Here is a 15,917-nt window from a genome sequence, read left to right on the forward strand (position 1 = left end):
TGTGAGACCATCTCAAAATGCGCTTTCAGTGTGTTCCTCAGTAGCAGCCCTAGCAGCCAAGCTGTCCAGCTCTTGGCACTGCCGCTGGCATCAATCACCTCCTGCCACATGCAGGTTTGGTCTGTAGCTGCAGCCTGGACTGCTGGTTGCTTCATTTTAGGGCTTTAGCCTGTTCAGGGGAGAAGATACCTGAGGTAAGGGACTGCTGTCAAGGTTGAGAGCTCTTGAGCAGGGAGCTGTTCCTTTAGCTCCCGTCAAGCTCAGCCATGTAACTCCAGTATAGCTGTATGGTGGGGTTTATGGTCTCGGCAAGGTAAGTATAAATTTCTGGTATGCTCCATCTACAGGGCTCTGAAGACTCTAGTGCCTTGAGTTCATGAGGCCAGATGCTTTGTGATGCACTTGACCTTCTCTAGCCTGGAGAGGTCTTCCCATGTTTCTTTAACCTACTTCATGGTGATGTGATGTGGATCAGTAGCGACCCCATCTCCCCTAAAGCTATTAGTGCTGTCATCAGCACTGATAAACCTTTGCAAATCGCCCTGGCAAACTGTATTTTGGTTTCTGGGAGGAAAATTACTTCGGTCCTTCCGCACTGTACCTTTGCCCATATTCATTACTGTTAGTAATGTGATCCAAACTGAACTGACAAGGAAGATGTTCTGGATCAGCTTTTGTTACCACATGTGCTGGTGGTGATTTCTCTCTTCACTGCCTTTGTTCAACAGTATTGCAGAAACTCATCTGCAAAGCCCTTGCAACTTCTTTCTTGAACTGCACTGTCCCTTTCTAGCCCTCCCTCCCTAAATGTCCGTCCAAATGTATCTCCTGTCCTCTTGTTTTCACTGTATCCTTGTGCTGGCTTTCCCCACTGCTCTGCACTGTTTGCCCGTTGTCCTGGCTTGCTTAACTCCTGTTTGACTGTCTGTTCTGCTTCCCAGCCTGTCTCCTCTTCGGGTTGCTGGAGACAGGGATCCTCCTGTTCTCTTACCTCTTTCCAAAACCTTACTCTTCATGCTACCTATGCAAGACTCAACAGTGCTAGTGATTCAAGAGCAACAAGGGCGTATCATCCAGTAAAAGCAAAATGCCTTGTAATGCACAGCGGTGAGGCTTTGTTACCATTCATTAGATTAATATATTCTTGGAACCTTCACTGGAGAATATCTTGTATGCTGCTGGATGCGACTTGTTAGGCCCCTTTGGCTGGTTTCTGAAGAATATGGCAAAATTTGCTACTTCCCTTCGGCTGCGTTGTGAAGCTTTTTAAAGACAGTGGAGCAGAGTGGGCATCTCATGAGTCTGTTTAAGGAATCCACCTCCCTCTCTCCTAGAGAGAATACAGATAAGCTACTCTTCCTCTCCCGCCTATTCTCACCCCCACCCCAGTTATCTTAGCAGATGACGCCAGAAATCGAACTCCTGGCTAGGGCAAAAGGATGGACAGTAGCATTTTTTTTTTTTTTTGTCAGTTCTCCCCAGCTGTACTTCCAGAATAGAATTCCTTGTCTAGAGTTTCTGGGATGCTAAGCAACTGGATATACGCTATGCCTAAGGCTTTGGCTCTTCCATGGAGAAAATTCAATAGCATTATCTGTTGAAATGCAAAGTCTTGATGTTCATTGCCTGGAGACATGCTTGGACATATGATCCAGGGCTGTACAGGCCTGTGTCCCCACAGCGTGAAGGAGGGAAAAGTCATATCCACTCTGCAGGTGGGGAAACTGAGGAACAGAGTTGATCAGGTAGTCAGCAATGAAGTCGGGATTTTGTGCTGAACTTTCTGTGCCCGCTGCAGCGGGTTCTTGCTAGAGGTAAAGGCTCCCTGTGCTGCCAGGAGGACTGGACACACTGGTCGCCGTTGGGGGAGGGAGGTGGGAGGGAAGGGTAGAGCTTTATGCTTCCTGTCTTCGACTTGGCTGAGAGCATCTGTGATCACACCTGGACTTTTTTTCCTTCTTTTCAGGGATGCTTGAATACGACCCAGCCAAGAGATTTTCAATACAGCAGATAAGGCAGCACAAGTGAGTGTTCAGCTTCTTCCTATTAGTCATTCTCTTTCTGCTGCTTATGCTAATGTACCTGTGCTATTGCTCTCAACTCATTTTTCCTTTTGACAGCAGACACATGGAAGTCACTAGATATCCTTCCTCCAGCTCTGCTGGAGCTCTGGCAACCTCTATTTGGCTTTTTTTCTTCCTATTAGAGCATCCGGTTAAAGCATTTGAATTGCTGACCGGTAAATAATGAATATGTTGAAAATGTTTCTAGCGTGACTGATTCTTGATAATTAAGGGTTCTGAATGATTTTTTTTCAGAGCTCAGCTAGTACTAATGGAGCAGAAGAACAGGGGTTCCTTAAAGCCAGGTTACTGAACTAGGTCTGTTTAGTAATGGGTGTTAGTTCTGGTTTTCTGGACAGTCTGGTGACAGAAATATCCATATTTGCTCCATATGGAATCAGTATGTGGAGAAGTGTTCCAGGACAATAGGAAAATTTTTTTTCTTTCTCTTTAATGTCATACTCCTCCCTCCCCCATATCCTCCGCCTTTATCCTTGCCATTGTCTGAGGGGGGAAGGCCCCGTTATCTCTGAGGGATATTTTTTTTTAAGAGATCTGTTTGAACATGCTGCCTCTGAGCAGAGATTTCCTGGGCGGATAAAAGTACAAGAACAAAAAGCATCATAAGGATGCTTCATCGCGGAGGCTGCATTAGCTTATCTCCTATTTGAATAGGAAGTGCTTCTGAGGACATGCAGAGCTGCCTGCTGGACTGCAGCTGCTCGGCAGAGGTCCTGCCTACAAGCTTGCCCAGAAAGCTTTTGGGAACCTTGTAAAAACAAGGCTCTGATCCTGGAAGGTGATGGGCCTGCTTTGTGCTGCCTGCAGGCAGGAAGAGCACTACTTTCTTGTTGTGTCTCTGGAAAGAAACCGGCAGTGGTAGCCATGTGCTGTCAGCTGATGGTGCCTGGTAGATGTTACGGCATGGGAGGCATCCGTGGGAGCCACGGGACAGAGGTGGGCAGGCTTGACCTGTGTTGGCATTCTGCAGAGGAGCAACTGCCACCTCCCCCGGTGAAGATCAAAGAGGCTGGGGAGGCAGGTCTTATGTAGCTGCCTGGTCAATTAATTAAGCAGTCAGGCTGACTCTTTTATATAGTAGCCAAGCACTGTGCATTGGTTGTTTCACTGGGTCTGGGAGATGATGGGAGCAGGCATTTGCTTTTCAAGACTGCCTTTCCCCACTCACACGTGCCTCCCAGTAATCATGGGCCATAAAAGAGGCTGGTTGGGGCTGGCCTCTCCCATGCAATGTGGCGTTTAAAGCACCATATAGAGCTGGTCTTTGAAACAATAGCTCCTGCTGTTACTGACTGTCCTCCATCTACCACTGAGAAGTAGAGCACTTCAAGCTAGACAGCAAAGTACTGTGTGCTTTTGTACTCTGTAATGAAGTAGTTCTGTTCATTACGGTTAGTTCTAGGGTGTTGATCAGCTTGCCACGCAGTCAAACTGATGCTTTGTCAGTAAGCACTGTAAAGAAGCGTGGCACGAATTATTTCTATGCAGTACACCAGTAGGTGTTGAGAAAAGCAGGGAAAACACTTTTTCCTACCGATGCTGGGGGCCGAAAGGCTGCAGTGAGCTGCCCCGCAGCCAGGGGCAGCCCCTACCAGAAGCATAGTTGGTTCTCTTGTGTTACTGTCTGCTAAGTATTTGAGCTAGTTATCCAGCTCTGTGTACGTGATTTTCTACTTCTCCCATGTGGCAGTGAGGTTTTTGTGTCAGCTTCGCCCAACCGGAAGCAACGAGGTTTCTCTAGAGACCCTGCCTGTCATTAGAAAGCAGGAGAAACTGGAGCATGCTTCTGGCATGGAGGGCAGCCGCAGATCTCCCTGCTCTGCAGGCACAGCCTGCCCTCTAATTGGGCAGGGCTGCCGGTGCTGAGGCTTTTCATCTCCCAGCACCGAGAGGGGCTGGAGAAAGACTCTACCTGCACACACAGGAGTATTTCCAAGGCTTAGTCTCTTATTAGTTTTCTGTGAGCTTAGCCAGTGCTTCTTAACAGGCTTTTCTCCCCTATTAGTAATTGCCTCCTTCCTCCTGCTGTGGCATCCTAATAATTACATCAAGCACAGCAGAGCTTGCAGCCTTGGGCTTTGGATGCGTCTGTCCATCTCCTTTTTGTGGAGTAGCATTGTGCTAAAGAATCCAGTGCTTGGTTCTCCTGGCTTTTCTTTAAATAGAAGAGAAGCTTAGCCGTTATGCTTAACCTGACCCTGATTTTTTTTTTTTTTTTTTTTAAATTGACCAAAGCAATCGGAAGGACAGCAGGTAGCCATTCAGTTATTGTCAGAGGGTTTTTGGACAGCATTTTAGTAAGAAAAGACTTGATTTCTAGAATCCTTAGATTTGTAGTGTGTGTGGGAGTAATAGTCATTAATGATTTTGGGTTTCTATATACTCCTCCCACAAAAGCATGTGTGAAGGCTCAGGAACTACTCTATAGAAACATCAAGGACTTACCTGGGCTGCCCTGCTGAGATGGATACTGGCTCAGACCAGAATTACCTAGTCCCTTTCTGTGCTGCTGGAAGTCTCCTCTTACGTCTTTGAGCTGATGTGACCGGTGACTTGCTCAGACAGTCCAGATCATCACAGTGCACTGAAAATCAACGGGAGTAGCCCCTGTGTCCTGGGCAGTGGATTTGGCGTTGGAGCCAAATGCTGCTAGAACAGGCTTGTGTCAGCACGAAGGGAAGGGGCTGCATTCCTGTCCTGAGGGAAAGGGTGATCCCAAGGGAAGCGTCATAGAGCAGGCGTCCCATGGCTGTGGAGCTGGGCGCACAGGATCCGTCCAGAGCTGGATAAACAGCTCTCATTTCACCTTCCGTAGAGTGATGCTTCTTGCTCTTGTAGTGGGATCAAGGATAAAAGGTTTAATCAGTGGGTCAGGGGAGACACTGAGGAAGTACTGAGTACCGCTCCATGAAGCAGCAGAGCTGCAGGAGGCAGAGAAGGCAGCCAGGCATGTGTTTACTGCCCAGCGATGGTAATTCTGCCATTCCTCCCTTTTATTCTTGTCAGCTACTCCACATGCTTTTCCCCCCCTGTAGTGGCAGCCCTGTCTGAAGAATGCTGTAGGAAGAGTCTGCGTAGTTTTATGGCTGCCAGCTGCCTTCCTCCCCTCCTCATCTCTGTAGCTGAACCCCCGCATCAAACTCGTGTGTTTCTGCACTTTGTTTTAATTCAGCAGGACCAAGCTAAATTCTCTTCTTTGCTTTCAGAGGCTTTTCAAACCTAGTCAATCTGTGCAGTGCAGACCTGCGAGTTATAAATTGAAATGAATTAAAACTCTGCCTGTCATCTAAGTTTATGAACTGCCAGAAGCTGACCGCTGAATAACAATGAAAGAGTCTTCAAACCTTTTCTTCCCAGAAGGATCTGGCTAGGATGATGTTCGGTAGAAAACTGACACTTTTAGTTCACCTCTGTGTATATTTTGTACTCCTGGGGTGGGGGTGCAGGACAGTGAAGAAAAGCTGCCAAGAGCCAGGGAGTTAGCAACCTGCTCCCTAGAGATTATTCACCATCTCCTCTCTACCCTGTGCTTTTGCTGAAGGGCTTAATGCTTGTATGCTGCATTTTGTAACTAATTCCCCGACCCTGCTGCAGCACTTAAAGTGATGAAGTGGATGCAGAATTCTACCTCTGTCCCTTGTTTCCAAGGCAACCATCTTGCCTTCCTTCTCCAGAAGTGTCACACTTAATTTGTTCAGTCATAGATACGATTGCAAGAGTTTATAGCAAGAACGGGAAGGCACTTCCACCTTTTATTAGTGAAGGTCCAAATTAACCTGCTGGACTAGTGTCTCCTCCTGACTTCCTGGAAGTTGCTGTGCCACCTTCCCCGGTGCTTTTGCTCACCCCAGCATCCTCCAGGAGCGTTGGAGGGAAGCTGTTGGATGCCCTGCCATGGAGCCCTTGGAAATCCATGTGCGTTGCCACTGTAGATTCCTTTGCAGGTGCTGAGCGTGCTCCTTGACTTCTGTGCCTGAATTTGTGGGAGTGAGAGGGATTTCCCTTTACCTCTGCTGCAGCACACATGCTCACAGGTTTTTCCCATCCCTTGTCCGTGGTGTCATGCAGTAATCTCCCCTTGGTGGGACACACACAAAAGCTCTTCTCCCTTCCTTTCTTGCCGAGGCACCTGGGTCTGCTTCCCTTCCCTTTGGCAGGCCCGTGGAAGGAATCTTCGGTGGTTCTAACCATGTTCCGCAAATTGGTTTCATAATGTGACTCTGCATGGCGTGCTAAAGGAATGTGAGTCTCCATCTGTGCACGGAACACCTCTCCTTGTAGGAGTCAACCTGTGACCTTTGGCCCGAGCATCAGCTGGGGGAAAACCACTTCTCTTTCTTACTCATTTCTATTTTTATATGAACCTGACTTAAGTGGGCATCTCTTGATGTCACAGAAGTTGGAGCAGCAATTGCAGGGATGCCCTTCGTATTTATTGCTAGCGTGTGTTGCCTTTCCCCAGGGCACACTGTTGTGTGCCTTCCACGTTTGTCTGCGAGAGGACTGAATGAAGCTGGAATGCTGTTAGTTGCTTCTTGTGGTGACGGTGAACTTCCAGCAAGCTTGAAGCCCTTACATGGTATCATGGGAGGTGGAGAATCATTCATAACCGATCCGTGCTGGCAGGGTAGCGACCTGCAGCTTGGCGTCTGGTTTCAGAGAAAACTGTCCATATACAAAACAAGCAAACTGAAATATTTGTGACCTAGAATGGGAAGTGAATTAGCTGTAAGTATTTGGAAGCTGCAGCTGTGCTTACTGATTCTTATTTTAACCTTGCTTATACCCAAACTTGAAAAGAGCAGAGTGATGACTTCTGATGTAAAATTTGAGCTTGGAAGCTGCAAACCAGACAGACTCATTAAGCATTGGTCGACCCAATTCTTTTTTTCATTCAGTCCTTGACCCTTGCTGTCTTATCTCCCTGTAGATTATAGCAACCCGCCTGGACACCACTTCTTAACTGGCAGGATCACAATTAATGCTTGTGCCACTGCTGTCTGGAGTTCCTATGCTTCATAGCCATTCTCAACAAGCTTGCAAAGTACTGAGAAATGATATCCTTGCTGCTCCCTTCACTTGCTTTCAGAGGGCTGGGAGTGGCCAAGAACTGTTTCACAGACCAGAGAGGAATCTGCCTCTTCCAGGGAGTGTTCTGGGGCAGGGGCGCTTTGGAGATCCACAAAAGCTTTTCTCTTCCCTTAGCTGTTAAAGCAGCAGTCTGTGAACACCAGGTGAATGGCTGTGTTTGTGTCAGGGCAGTTGGCTTGGAAAACATTGGTGAAACTGGGAGTAAATGGTGAAATAGGGCACTCTGTCCAGCCTGTGTGCTAGGGTCACTGTGAAGGCAGGGTGTGGAGGGACTTTATCTCGTCTGCATCGCAGCCTGACAGCAGAGTTCCACTGTGGAAGGGTACCTGCTTGCTGCCTTAGTGGCTGGTAGCTTCTTGAGTTGGATTTGGGCATTTGATGGAGCCAGCGGTCCTCAGGTGAAGAGCAAATCTTCACTAATAACATTTAGCACCAGTGCAGAAGGCAGAATCTCTGTCCCTGATGGAAAATTGCTTGCCAGGAAATACTCTGCTACTCCATACAGAATTGCTTGAGGCTGCTTCCAAGAGGTCTTTGATTTTCTTAGAACTTCAATGAATTTCTCTTCTCACTCTATATCCTCATTACCATACATGCATATGCAAGTATTTGAAATCACCTCCCAGAGGATGGAATCATTATGACTAGAGTACAGTGATTCGGGTTTCTGCTGTTAATAAAAGCCTATTTTTACTCTCCTGCTAAGTAGGACAGAAGGGAAGAAAGAGGCAGAGCTGAAATACAGCAAAATAAAAACACTAGCTGCTATAGCCTTTCTTCCTTTAAGATACCCCTTTTAATGGCAGTCAGTCTGATCCCATCTGTCCTGCATGTTCCATTCTCCTTAGGTCCCTGGCTTTTACTTTGGACCCCTCTAGCTCAGTGCCCCTGGCAAAAGTAGCTGGTGCCTGTGTTGGGTCTTCTGTTCCTGGGCTAGATGCTCCTGCCAGGCTGGATCAGCCTCGGCTGCACTTGCTGTCTTGGCAGTCACTTCCCTGATGAAAGCAGTCTCCCAAGGAAAGGAAATCAAATGATCGGATCGGGAGCGCTGTGTGCCATGCGCATCACCAAGGAAGCCATCCACAGGCTTTGCTAAAACTTGGCCGAAATCTAGTTATGTTGGACCTGCTTGCTTTCTGCTAGTCCAGTAGCTGGGATGGCATTTTACTTAACTCTTGTAATGCCACTTCTTCCTTTCAATCCTAGCTGATTTGTCTCAGTAGCTACGTTTTCATTTGTTTATCTCCAAACTCCTTGCTTTGCTGGATAGTTTTGTTAGAATGCCACTTTTTTTAGGCCTACTGTCAAAGCAATGTAAGACTAAACCAAAATTATAATTACTGCTCTTCTGTGCAGGAGGTTCATCCAACCCTTACTTCCTAAAATGATTTTGGAGCAGAAGTGATAAAAAAACAGATGGCAGCTCAGGTTTATAAGAGCTCTTTGAGTGGCTTCAGGCCCCGCTCAGTGGTGATGAACCAGAAGTTACTGGGTGCCCCTGCAAACTAGGGAGGGGGAAGCACTTGTGTCATCAGGCCAAGAATATGCCATGAAGAGATCAGTTTCCATCTTGCTCTGCTTTCGAGGTGTGTTTTCAGAGAGACCTTCACTTGCTTCCTAAAGCAGCAGCCTTTTGTAGCCTAAAGTAAACTTGGAAAGGGGTGAAAAAAGCTTAGCCTTTCTAGGCTGCCTCCTGCTGTAAAAGACTCTGAATATCCCTTCGTACAGGTAAGTGGCATCTACGTAATACTTAGCAAGGTGAGCACAAGAGTGCAGTTGATGTGGTGACCTGGCTGTGGAGGAACTTCTGTTCACGCCCGCACTTGAGAGGATCCCAAGGGGTGCGAAGGCTCCAGCGGGACTTCTGGGGAGCTTTTGGTTCCCACGTGCAGTGCTCAGACATGTCCCAGAGATGGTCTGGTGTTGGAACCCTGCGATGAAAGTATGACAAAAAAGAAAGAGGCCGCCCGTATGGCTTCTGAGATGCTGCTGTGGTGCAAGCCTGTTGGATTCCTGATCTGATTAAGATCAGCTTTTGGAGCTGATATCCTTTACTGGGCAGATGGTAGCACTATGGCTACTGGTTTTAATGGTAACAGAAGTCCCTTCAGACAGAGGTGGGATAAAAAGATAAAGTATGAGCACTTTAGCTGGGGTCTTGTTGAAAACTGCCCATTAAAGGAGCTTGCAAGTAAATACCGCTCTCCTCAGGCTTACATTCTGCGAACTTTCTTTGTCGTCTTGTGCTGGATTAGCCTCAGCTTTAGGACAGGAGAAGTTTCTCCTTTTCTGCTTGCTTTGGCACTACAACTCAGGAGCTCTAGCAACTCTAATAACGTGTTCTGATTTATAGGTAGATAGTTTAGGCTTGAGTTGGTGACGGAGAAAATGTTCCTGCACTCTGTTTCCAGGCCCTGAGCTGCCCTTCTGTAGACGTCCTGCACTCCGGTGTGTCTTGGCAGCAGACATCAATGTGCTAACAGCTGGGCAGACCCGTTCGTTTCTCCTTAGCTGACCAAGCTACTTGTGGAACAGTGCACCCTGCAGCGTTGTCAGCCAGACTGGCCTTTCTCGACACTTGCCTCTCTTGGTTATTGCACGTTAAAAAACCTGCAGTGGCATAAAACTGGCTAGGAAGTTTTCCACGGACTGCATGTGCCTTTGAATACTGGGGTGGAAGGGGACCGTGTCTTAGTGCCTTTGAAAAGGGAAGCTGTACTGATGAAACTCTGCTCTTGGACTCTTTTCAGTTGGTTTCGTAAGAAACACGCTCAGGCAGAGGCTCTGGTGCCCATACCTCCCAGCCCAGAAACAAAGGACAGGTGGAGAAGTATGACGGCGGTGCCTTATCTGGAAGATCTGCATGGCTACAATGAGGAAGATGATGATGACTTGTATGACATTGAAGATGATATCATCTACACTCAGGACTTCACAGTACCAGGTAGGAGAGAATGATGCTGGGATGGGTAGGGCAGAAGTAGATTTCTTTTTGTCTGTTTAAAGCTTTTTAGGAAAGACCTCGAGGTCTGAATAATCCTTTCAGCAGTGGATGAGAGGATTGATTATTAAGTGGTGCGAGTGACGCACAGTGAGTGAGCCACAATGCTCCGGATGCCTTGGTCCTTGATTTGATGAGCCAGAGTGCCCCTTCCTGTGTTACCCACATGCCAACTTCCTCCCTGCTGCCAGGAACAGCATGCTCTGGCTGGACTCTGGTTAGCACGTTTAATCCTTTTGCCCACTTCTGCTAGGCTGAGTTATTCTGGACCGGAGCCCTAAAATGACTCAGTGTTCAGAGTAGATGGCACATCTGGGGAAGAAGGGTGCTGGTGGCCTTACACCGAGACCCTTTTTCTGCTCCGGTCTTGGTAACTGTCTGGTTACAGAATTGTTTATTAGGGATTTCCTGTTGTTTTAAGGTAAGCCAACCCGTAAGTACAGGGGCGTGTGTGGTTTAACCATGCAGTTCTTCCAGAGTGGTGATAACTGAGTGGCTTTCCTTCTCTGGCCTCTCTGAACCTGTAAGCCACGTCAGTTGTGAGTGGAAGGCTGAAGGGCATGTCTGTGGGGAGACCAAAGATGACAGCCACTCGGCTTTACAGTCACAGCAGCAGCGGTACTGGATGATCAAGGCAGCAGTTCATCTTTGTCTTGCTGCCTGTGTTCTCACCACCATGACTTGCTAGATTAATTGCTCCAGCCTAGTTTAATTGTTTTGGAGGGAAGGTTTCAAGTGCTGTTTGTAGGGATGCTGGTGTACTCTACCACAGACCAATTAGAGTACTTGCGACTGACCCCGCTTTGCAATGAGGAAGGTCCTGGTTTCTGTAGTTCAAGATTTAACCAAACTGCTTTGGTTTTTCCTTACTGATGGCCTGGTGGGTTTCTGTGGACCCAAGTCACAGCAAGGTCTGGTTTTACCAAATCTTGCAACTGAAGACCTTGTTTTTCTCTTGGTTTCCTGGCTGGACAGAAACTGCTTTTTTGAAGTACTATCATGGAAGAATAAAGTGTCAGGCCTTGAATTGTAATAAGCCTCAAACTGTACCCAATGCCCAAAATTTCTTTGGGCAACAACTTGAAGGAAGATTGGCTTCCCAGGCAGCGTCTTCTGAGGGGAGAGGCTGCTTGGAGCCCAACTTGCTAAGCCAGCGTGTTGCTCCACGCCATGTGACGTCCTAGGTGACAGTCCCCAACAGGGTGGCTGCTCAGATGTTCAGCCAAACGGATATGTAGGTGGGTCAGAGATGGAGCCTGCCAAGATGAAGGGAGTCTCATCAAAGTGAAATACATCTATTTCCAAGTGCTGATTCACTGGTGACGGTCGGGTAATTTATAACCTTTTCTCATGTCCCCGTGCCAGCTGGGTGACCGACAGTGCTCTGTCCTTTGCTCTCTCCTTGCATACCACAGGCTTTTGTGCTAGAATCTGACTGGGGCCGGGCCTTTCCTCACAGCTTAGCACAGCCTTTTTGGGAGGAGTGATCCTCTTAAAAACACAGCAGGCTTACTGAAGCACACACTTGATTGCTAGGGCCTTTCTGAGTACAGAAGCAGGGGAAAGAAGGACCTGCCGGATGCTTTTCCTGTTGTCGGAGGTTAGCAGTTTTCCTCTGCAAGAGGTCTCGCTGGGAACGGCCCATGTGTAAGCGCATGAGATGTAATTCTGCAGAAGAGTTGGGGCTGGAAGCCCTGTCACAGGCAGTGGGGCCTGAGCACAGGGATGAGGCTGCCAGGCTTGGAAATCCATAGCAAGCATCACTTACATCCCTTCCTTGTTTTACAGTTTCCTTTCTGCACTGGCTTCAACAGGCAGAAGGGGAGGGTACAGTTCATCTGTGTGCCCGTAACCCCCCTCGGAGGGCCAGCCTTCCAAGCTGATAACCTCTGTGAGAGTAGGTCTGTTGCTCTTAGCACTTGACTTTCTTGCAGCCAACCCGAGCACCCACAGGACAGTCCGTTACTGCTCTTTCAGTGCCAGTTGAGAGAATAAGCGTGTGCACGTCTCTGACAGTGCTGTGTTGCTTCCCTGTGCATTCCCAGCTGCAGAGGAGGAAGCTGAGGCAGGGCTTAGAGAACAGAGCGGAGCACTGAGCAGTCGTGATGAGCAGTTTGGAGAGGAAGCCGTGCTCCCATCGGCCACGGGCACAGAAGAGGAGTGTGAAGCTTAGCCTAGGCTCCAAAGCCACTGCCCTCTTCAGCTTCCTTGAGCTAATGGCAGTGGCTGGAGAGCGCATGATCATCTCCTTGCTTCCCCTGAGCTTCAGCAGGATCCTGCCTGTCTCCAGGACAGTTGTATTATTTCAAAAGCAGATAACTTTGCTCTGCAAGGGAATAATTCTTTAGGTTTTGGCTTTGGTTTTGTTTTGTTTTGTTTTTTTAAGCAAAGGGTAGCTGTAGGGGTTCAGCATGCTGCAGAGGACAATGGTTTGTGACCCCTTTCAGAGTGGGTTACTTGACTCATGAAATCCAGCCCATTCCTGCAGACCTGCCCCACGAATGATGTTGTACAGAAGATACATTCCTGTCTGTGCTCACTCTCTTTAAAATGCTTTTGTTTCTTTTTAACTTTTCCAGTGGTGATTAGCCTGCATTGCTGTCTGGTTTATGCGCTTCAGGGTGATTAAAAACTGGAAGCTTAGGCTTCCAACATGAGTGTGTGGTGGTGTGTCCAGCAGGCCAGGGCAGAGGTGTCTGTCCTGGTTGCTGTTGAGGGTCTCTGGCAGCTGGGGGTTGCACGTTATCATCTGTGTTTGGAAAAACACCATGTTCTGCCCTTGCTCTGAAGAAGAACAGCAGAGCATGCGAGATCCTCTTGGTCGGGTGAGGGTTGCCGCTGAGCCTGCCGCACTGAGTGGGCGAAGCGTTGTGCCCACTCGTGCACACCTTCCTGCCGTTCAGCCGTTGGTTTCCACTCCTAGGCTTCCTCCAGCAACGGGGGACTGTGACCACGTCCCACAGGCAGCATTGCTGCTCCGTGCACACCCCAGAGTCTGGCCGTGCCGGTGCTCCTCCAGCAGCCATGTCTCTGCCGGCTGAGCTGGATGTACCCACATGCACAAGCAGGTGACTGTGACAGTGGGAGATCATCTCCAGAGCAGTAATATCAGCTATTATACACTCCTAATGCAAACAGCAGTATTTAAACCCAAATAAGAGCTCTCATGTCAGAAGATGACAGGCAAATTACTGGAAGATTATTTTTTTTAAGTTGTGTGTAATTTGTGCTGTTTCAGAGGGATTAGAGACCTAAAGGTTAACTGTGGCCCCACAGACCAGCACTTCCCATGTTACGGTTAGCCAGGGTGGGTGGGCTGGACATGACTCCGGTTAAACTTAACTGGTGAATGGTGACGGGTTTTAACCTCTCAGTTATTTCAAGAGTTGTTGCTTAATTGCTTAGATTAGCAGAATAAATCGCTGATAGTGAAATAAAGCGCTGATTCCAGCCAGTCTGAACATCCTCTTCCCAGCACTTGAGTGTTAGGCTTTTGTAGTGTGGGTGACTGTCGGATGTGTCTGTGAAGGGTGGATGCTTTGGGGGCTGTCAGACACAGCAGTCCAGATGTGGGCCTGAGTCCAGGAAGTCCCCATGGAACCATCTGGAGCAGGAGGAGGATTTTTCTGTACTGGATGTTCTCGTGCTGCTCCCGAGCGGCTGTCGCTGTCAGCAGGGCCCTGGCTTAGGTAGGTCGTTGAGTCTGAACACGTGTGGCTCTTTACCACCCGTGATTTGGGAACATATTTGAGCGTGGAACAAATTCTTCTCCCTCAGGCAAATCGCCTCTGGCTTGGCTTGCCCTAGAAAGGACAGTGTGCCCCCAGACCCAGCAGGAACAGATCTGATGTGGACTTAAGCACTGAACAGCTGAGAACTGGTCCACTGTGGGGATTGTTGTCTTTACCCTACAAATTCAGATCAGGCTGTGACAGAGGTCAAGCTGTTCACAGCACTTGCAGAGATCCCTTAAAATAAGGCTGTTAACAAACAAGCTAAAAATGGGTAAGAGGGGCCGGTGAGATGGGAGATGAATGTGCAGTTTACAGGTTCAGTGCTTGGGATGGACAGAAATCCCCTCACCAGAAGTGCGACACTCATAATGAGCTGGTGGAAGGTGTGGGGTGAGGAGGGAGCCCAGCATGGGTACAGCGTGCCCCGGGGTTTGCGTGGTATTTGCGAAGGAGGGGGGGCAGCTTGCACAGAGAATAAATAGTAATCTTTTTATACCTGAGTCTTCCTGCAGGATCCTTTTGAACTTGCTCAGCTCCATGCGAGTGTTACATTTCTAACAGTGACACCATATTAAAATAAAAATTTAAAAAAAAAAAACCAAACCCTTGTAAATGACTGATCGATTCAGTTGTGGTTCTGCTGGGCAGCGAGAGCAGGAGTACAAGTGACTCATAGGTGGGAGTGGGTGTTCAATTTGGGAGAGGAAAAGAGGGAACCTCATTAAATCTCGCCTTCTTCAGAGGGAGAAGGGGCTTTGAGAATGTGCTTTTATTTTTAAAGGGTTATTTAAAGGTTTATGCAGCTCTAGAGAGCTTGAAATGTTACACGCCCCTGGTTCAATTGGTGTTAAGCATCTCATCCGAGGGAAGCGCTGAGGAGAGTAGCTGTGGCATTGAACACGTGACAAAGCATCCTCTCCAGAAGTGGCTGCCTTTTCCTTTGGAGAGAGGCAGCATATGCAATAGATGAATGTAAGCATCTTGCTTGTCGCTTTTGTGCTGCGTTTCAGACTTAGAAGGCTGTGCTCTGCTTTTTTTTCTCATTTACCGTTAACCCCTTCCTCAGCTGCAGCCCAGCCCTCCTGCAGAGGCAAATGGCTGTGTAGCTTGATTCTGGGTCGTGGGGGTTTTTGTTTTGCTCCCTTAGCTTTCAGCCTGAGGCTGGAAAATAGAGCCAGGACTGGAGTCTTTAAGTAATGCCTGGCGCTTGAAAAGGTGCGTTTCTAGCCACAAATAATGTATGCGTGTTTGTGTCTGACAAACACAGCAATTCAAAAGCTCTTCACGGTTTTATTTTGAAACCTTTTTTTGTGCCTGAATGAGCTGGATGGAGCCATTAAGAAATGTGAGAGGTGGCAAGGACGAACATGCACGTTCTCAATGCCTCTCTCAGCCCTCCTTTTCATTTATTTTATTTTTAGTGCTGTTCAGCCGGTAATGGTAAGGTAGGATATAGCTGTTCGAACAGACACAGCACTGGGTCACTGGCTTCCGCGTGGGCAGACAGTTGCCAAGACTTCATCCCATGTTGGTTTTTTATTTTCATTAATTTGAACGTCAGCAGCTGTCATTGGTGAAGGAGGTAAAATTAGCTTGCAATTCACCCTCCCTCCTTGGTATCCATACTCCTGGGACTGCGCTTTGGAAGCGGGGTGGGAGGGGGAGGAGGGAAGAGTCACACAAAAGACAAATGAACTGTTTGGATATTTTTATTTTATTTTTTTTCCCTCCCCAGTCAGAAACGTTAATGGATTTGGCCCAAGTTCAGCTGAGGGAGGGGAAGGATAACTGTTCAGCTTTGCTCTGAATGGGGTTATCTGAGGTTCTGCAGACATGCAGTTGGGATGTGGGGAGAAGAGGAAAAAACCCTAAGCTCTGGGATGGGGTATGGCCGGGCTGCCCTGCTCACCAGGAGAGCCCCATCCCTGGGATCTGCCGGAGGGGGTCCCAGAGCTCGGGCCCCTCGGCCCTTCCTAGGGAGTCTCCCCCTCCGAAGGGGTCAAAGCT

General features: G+C 48.2%; 1 protein-coding gene across 1 annotated transcript in view; it reads left to right on the plus strand.

Moving 5' to 3' along the window:
• Positions 1 to 15,917, plus strand: part of STK11 (serine/threonine kinase 11) — a 42,943-nt gene that overhangs the window by 22,226 nt on the left and 4,800 nt on the right. Inside the window, exons 7-8 of the mRNA XM_075776726.1 lie at positions 1,967 to 2,024; positions 9,926 to 10,119. Coding sequence (XP_075632841.1) covers positions 1,967 to 2,024; positions 9,926 to 10,119 — 252 coding nt within the window. The remainder of the gene's footprint in view (positions 1 to 1,966; positions 2,025 to 9,925; positions 10,120 to 15,917) is intronic.

The sequence above is a fragment of the Balearica regulorum genome, chromosome 26 (genome assembly GCF_011004875.1).
Source record: "Balearica regulorum gibbericeps isolate bBalReg1 chromosome 26, bBalReg1.pri, whole genome shotgun sequence".
Lineage (NCBI taxonomy): Eukaryota > Metazoa > Chordata > Aves > Gruiformes > Gruidae > Balearica > Balearica regulorum.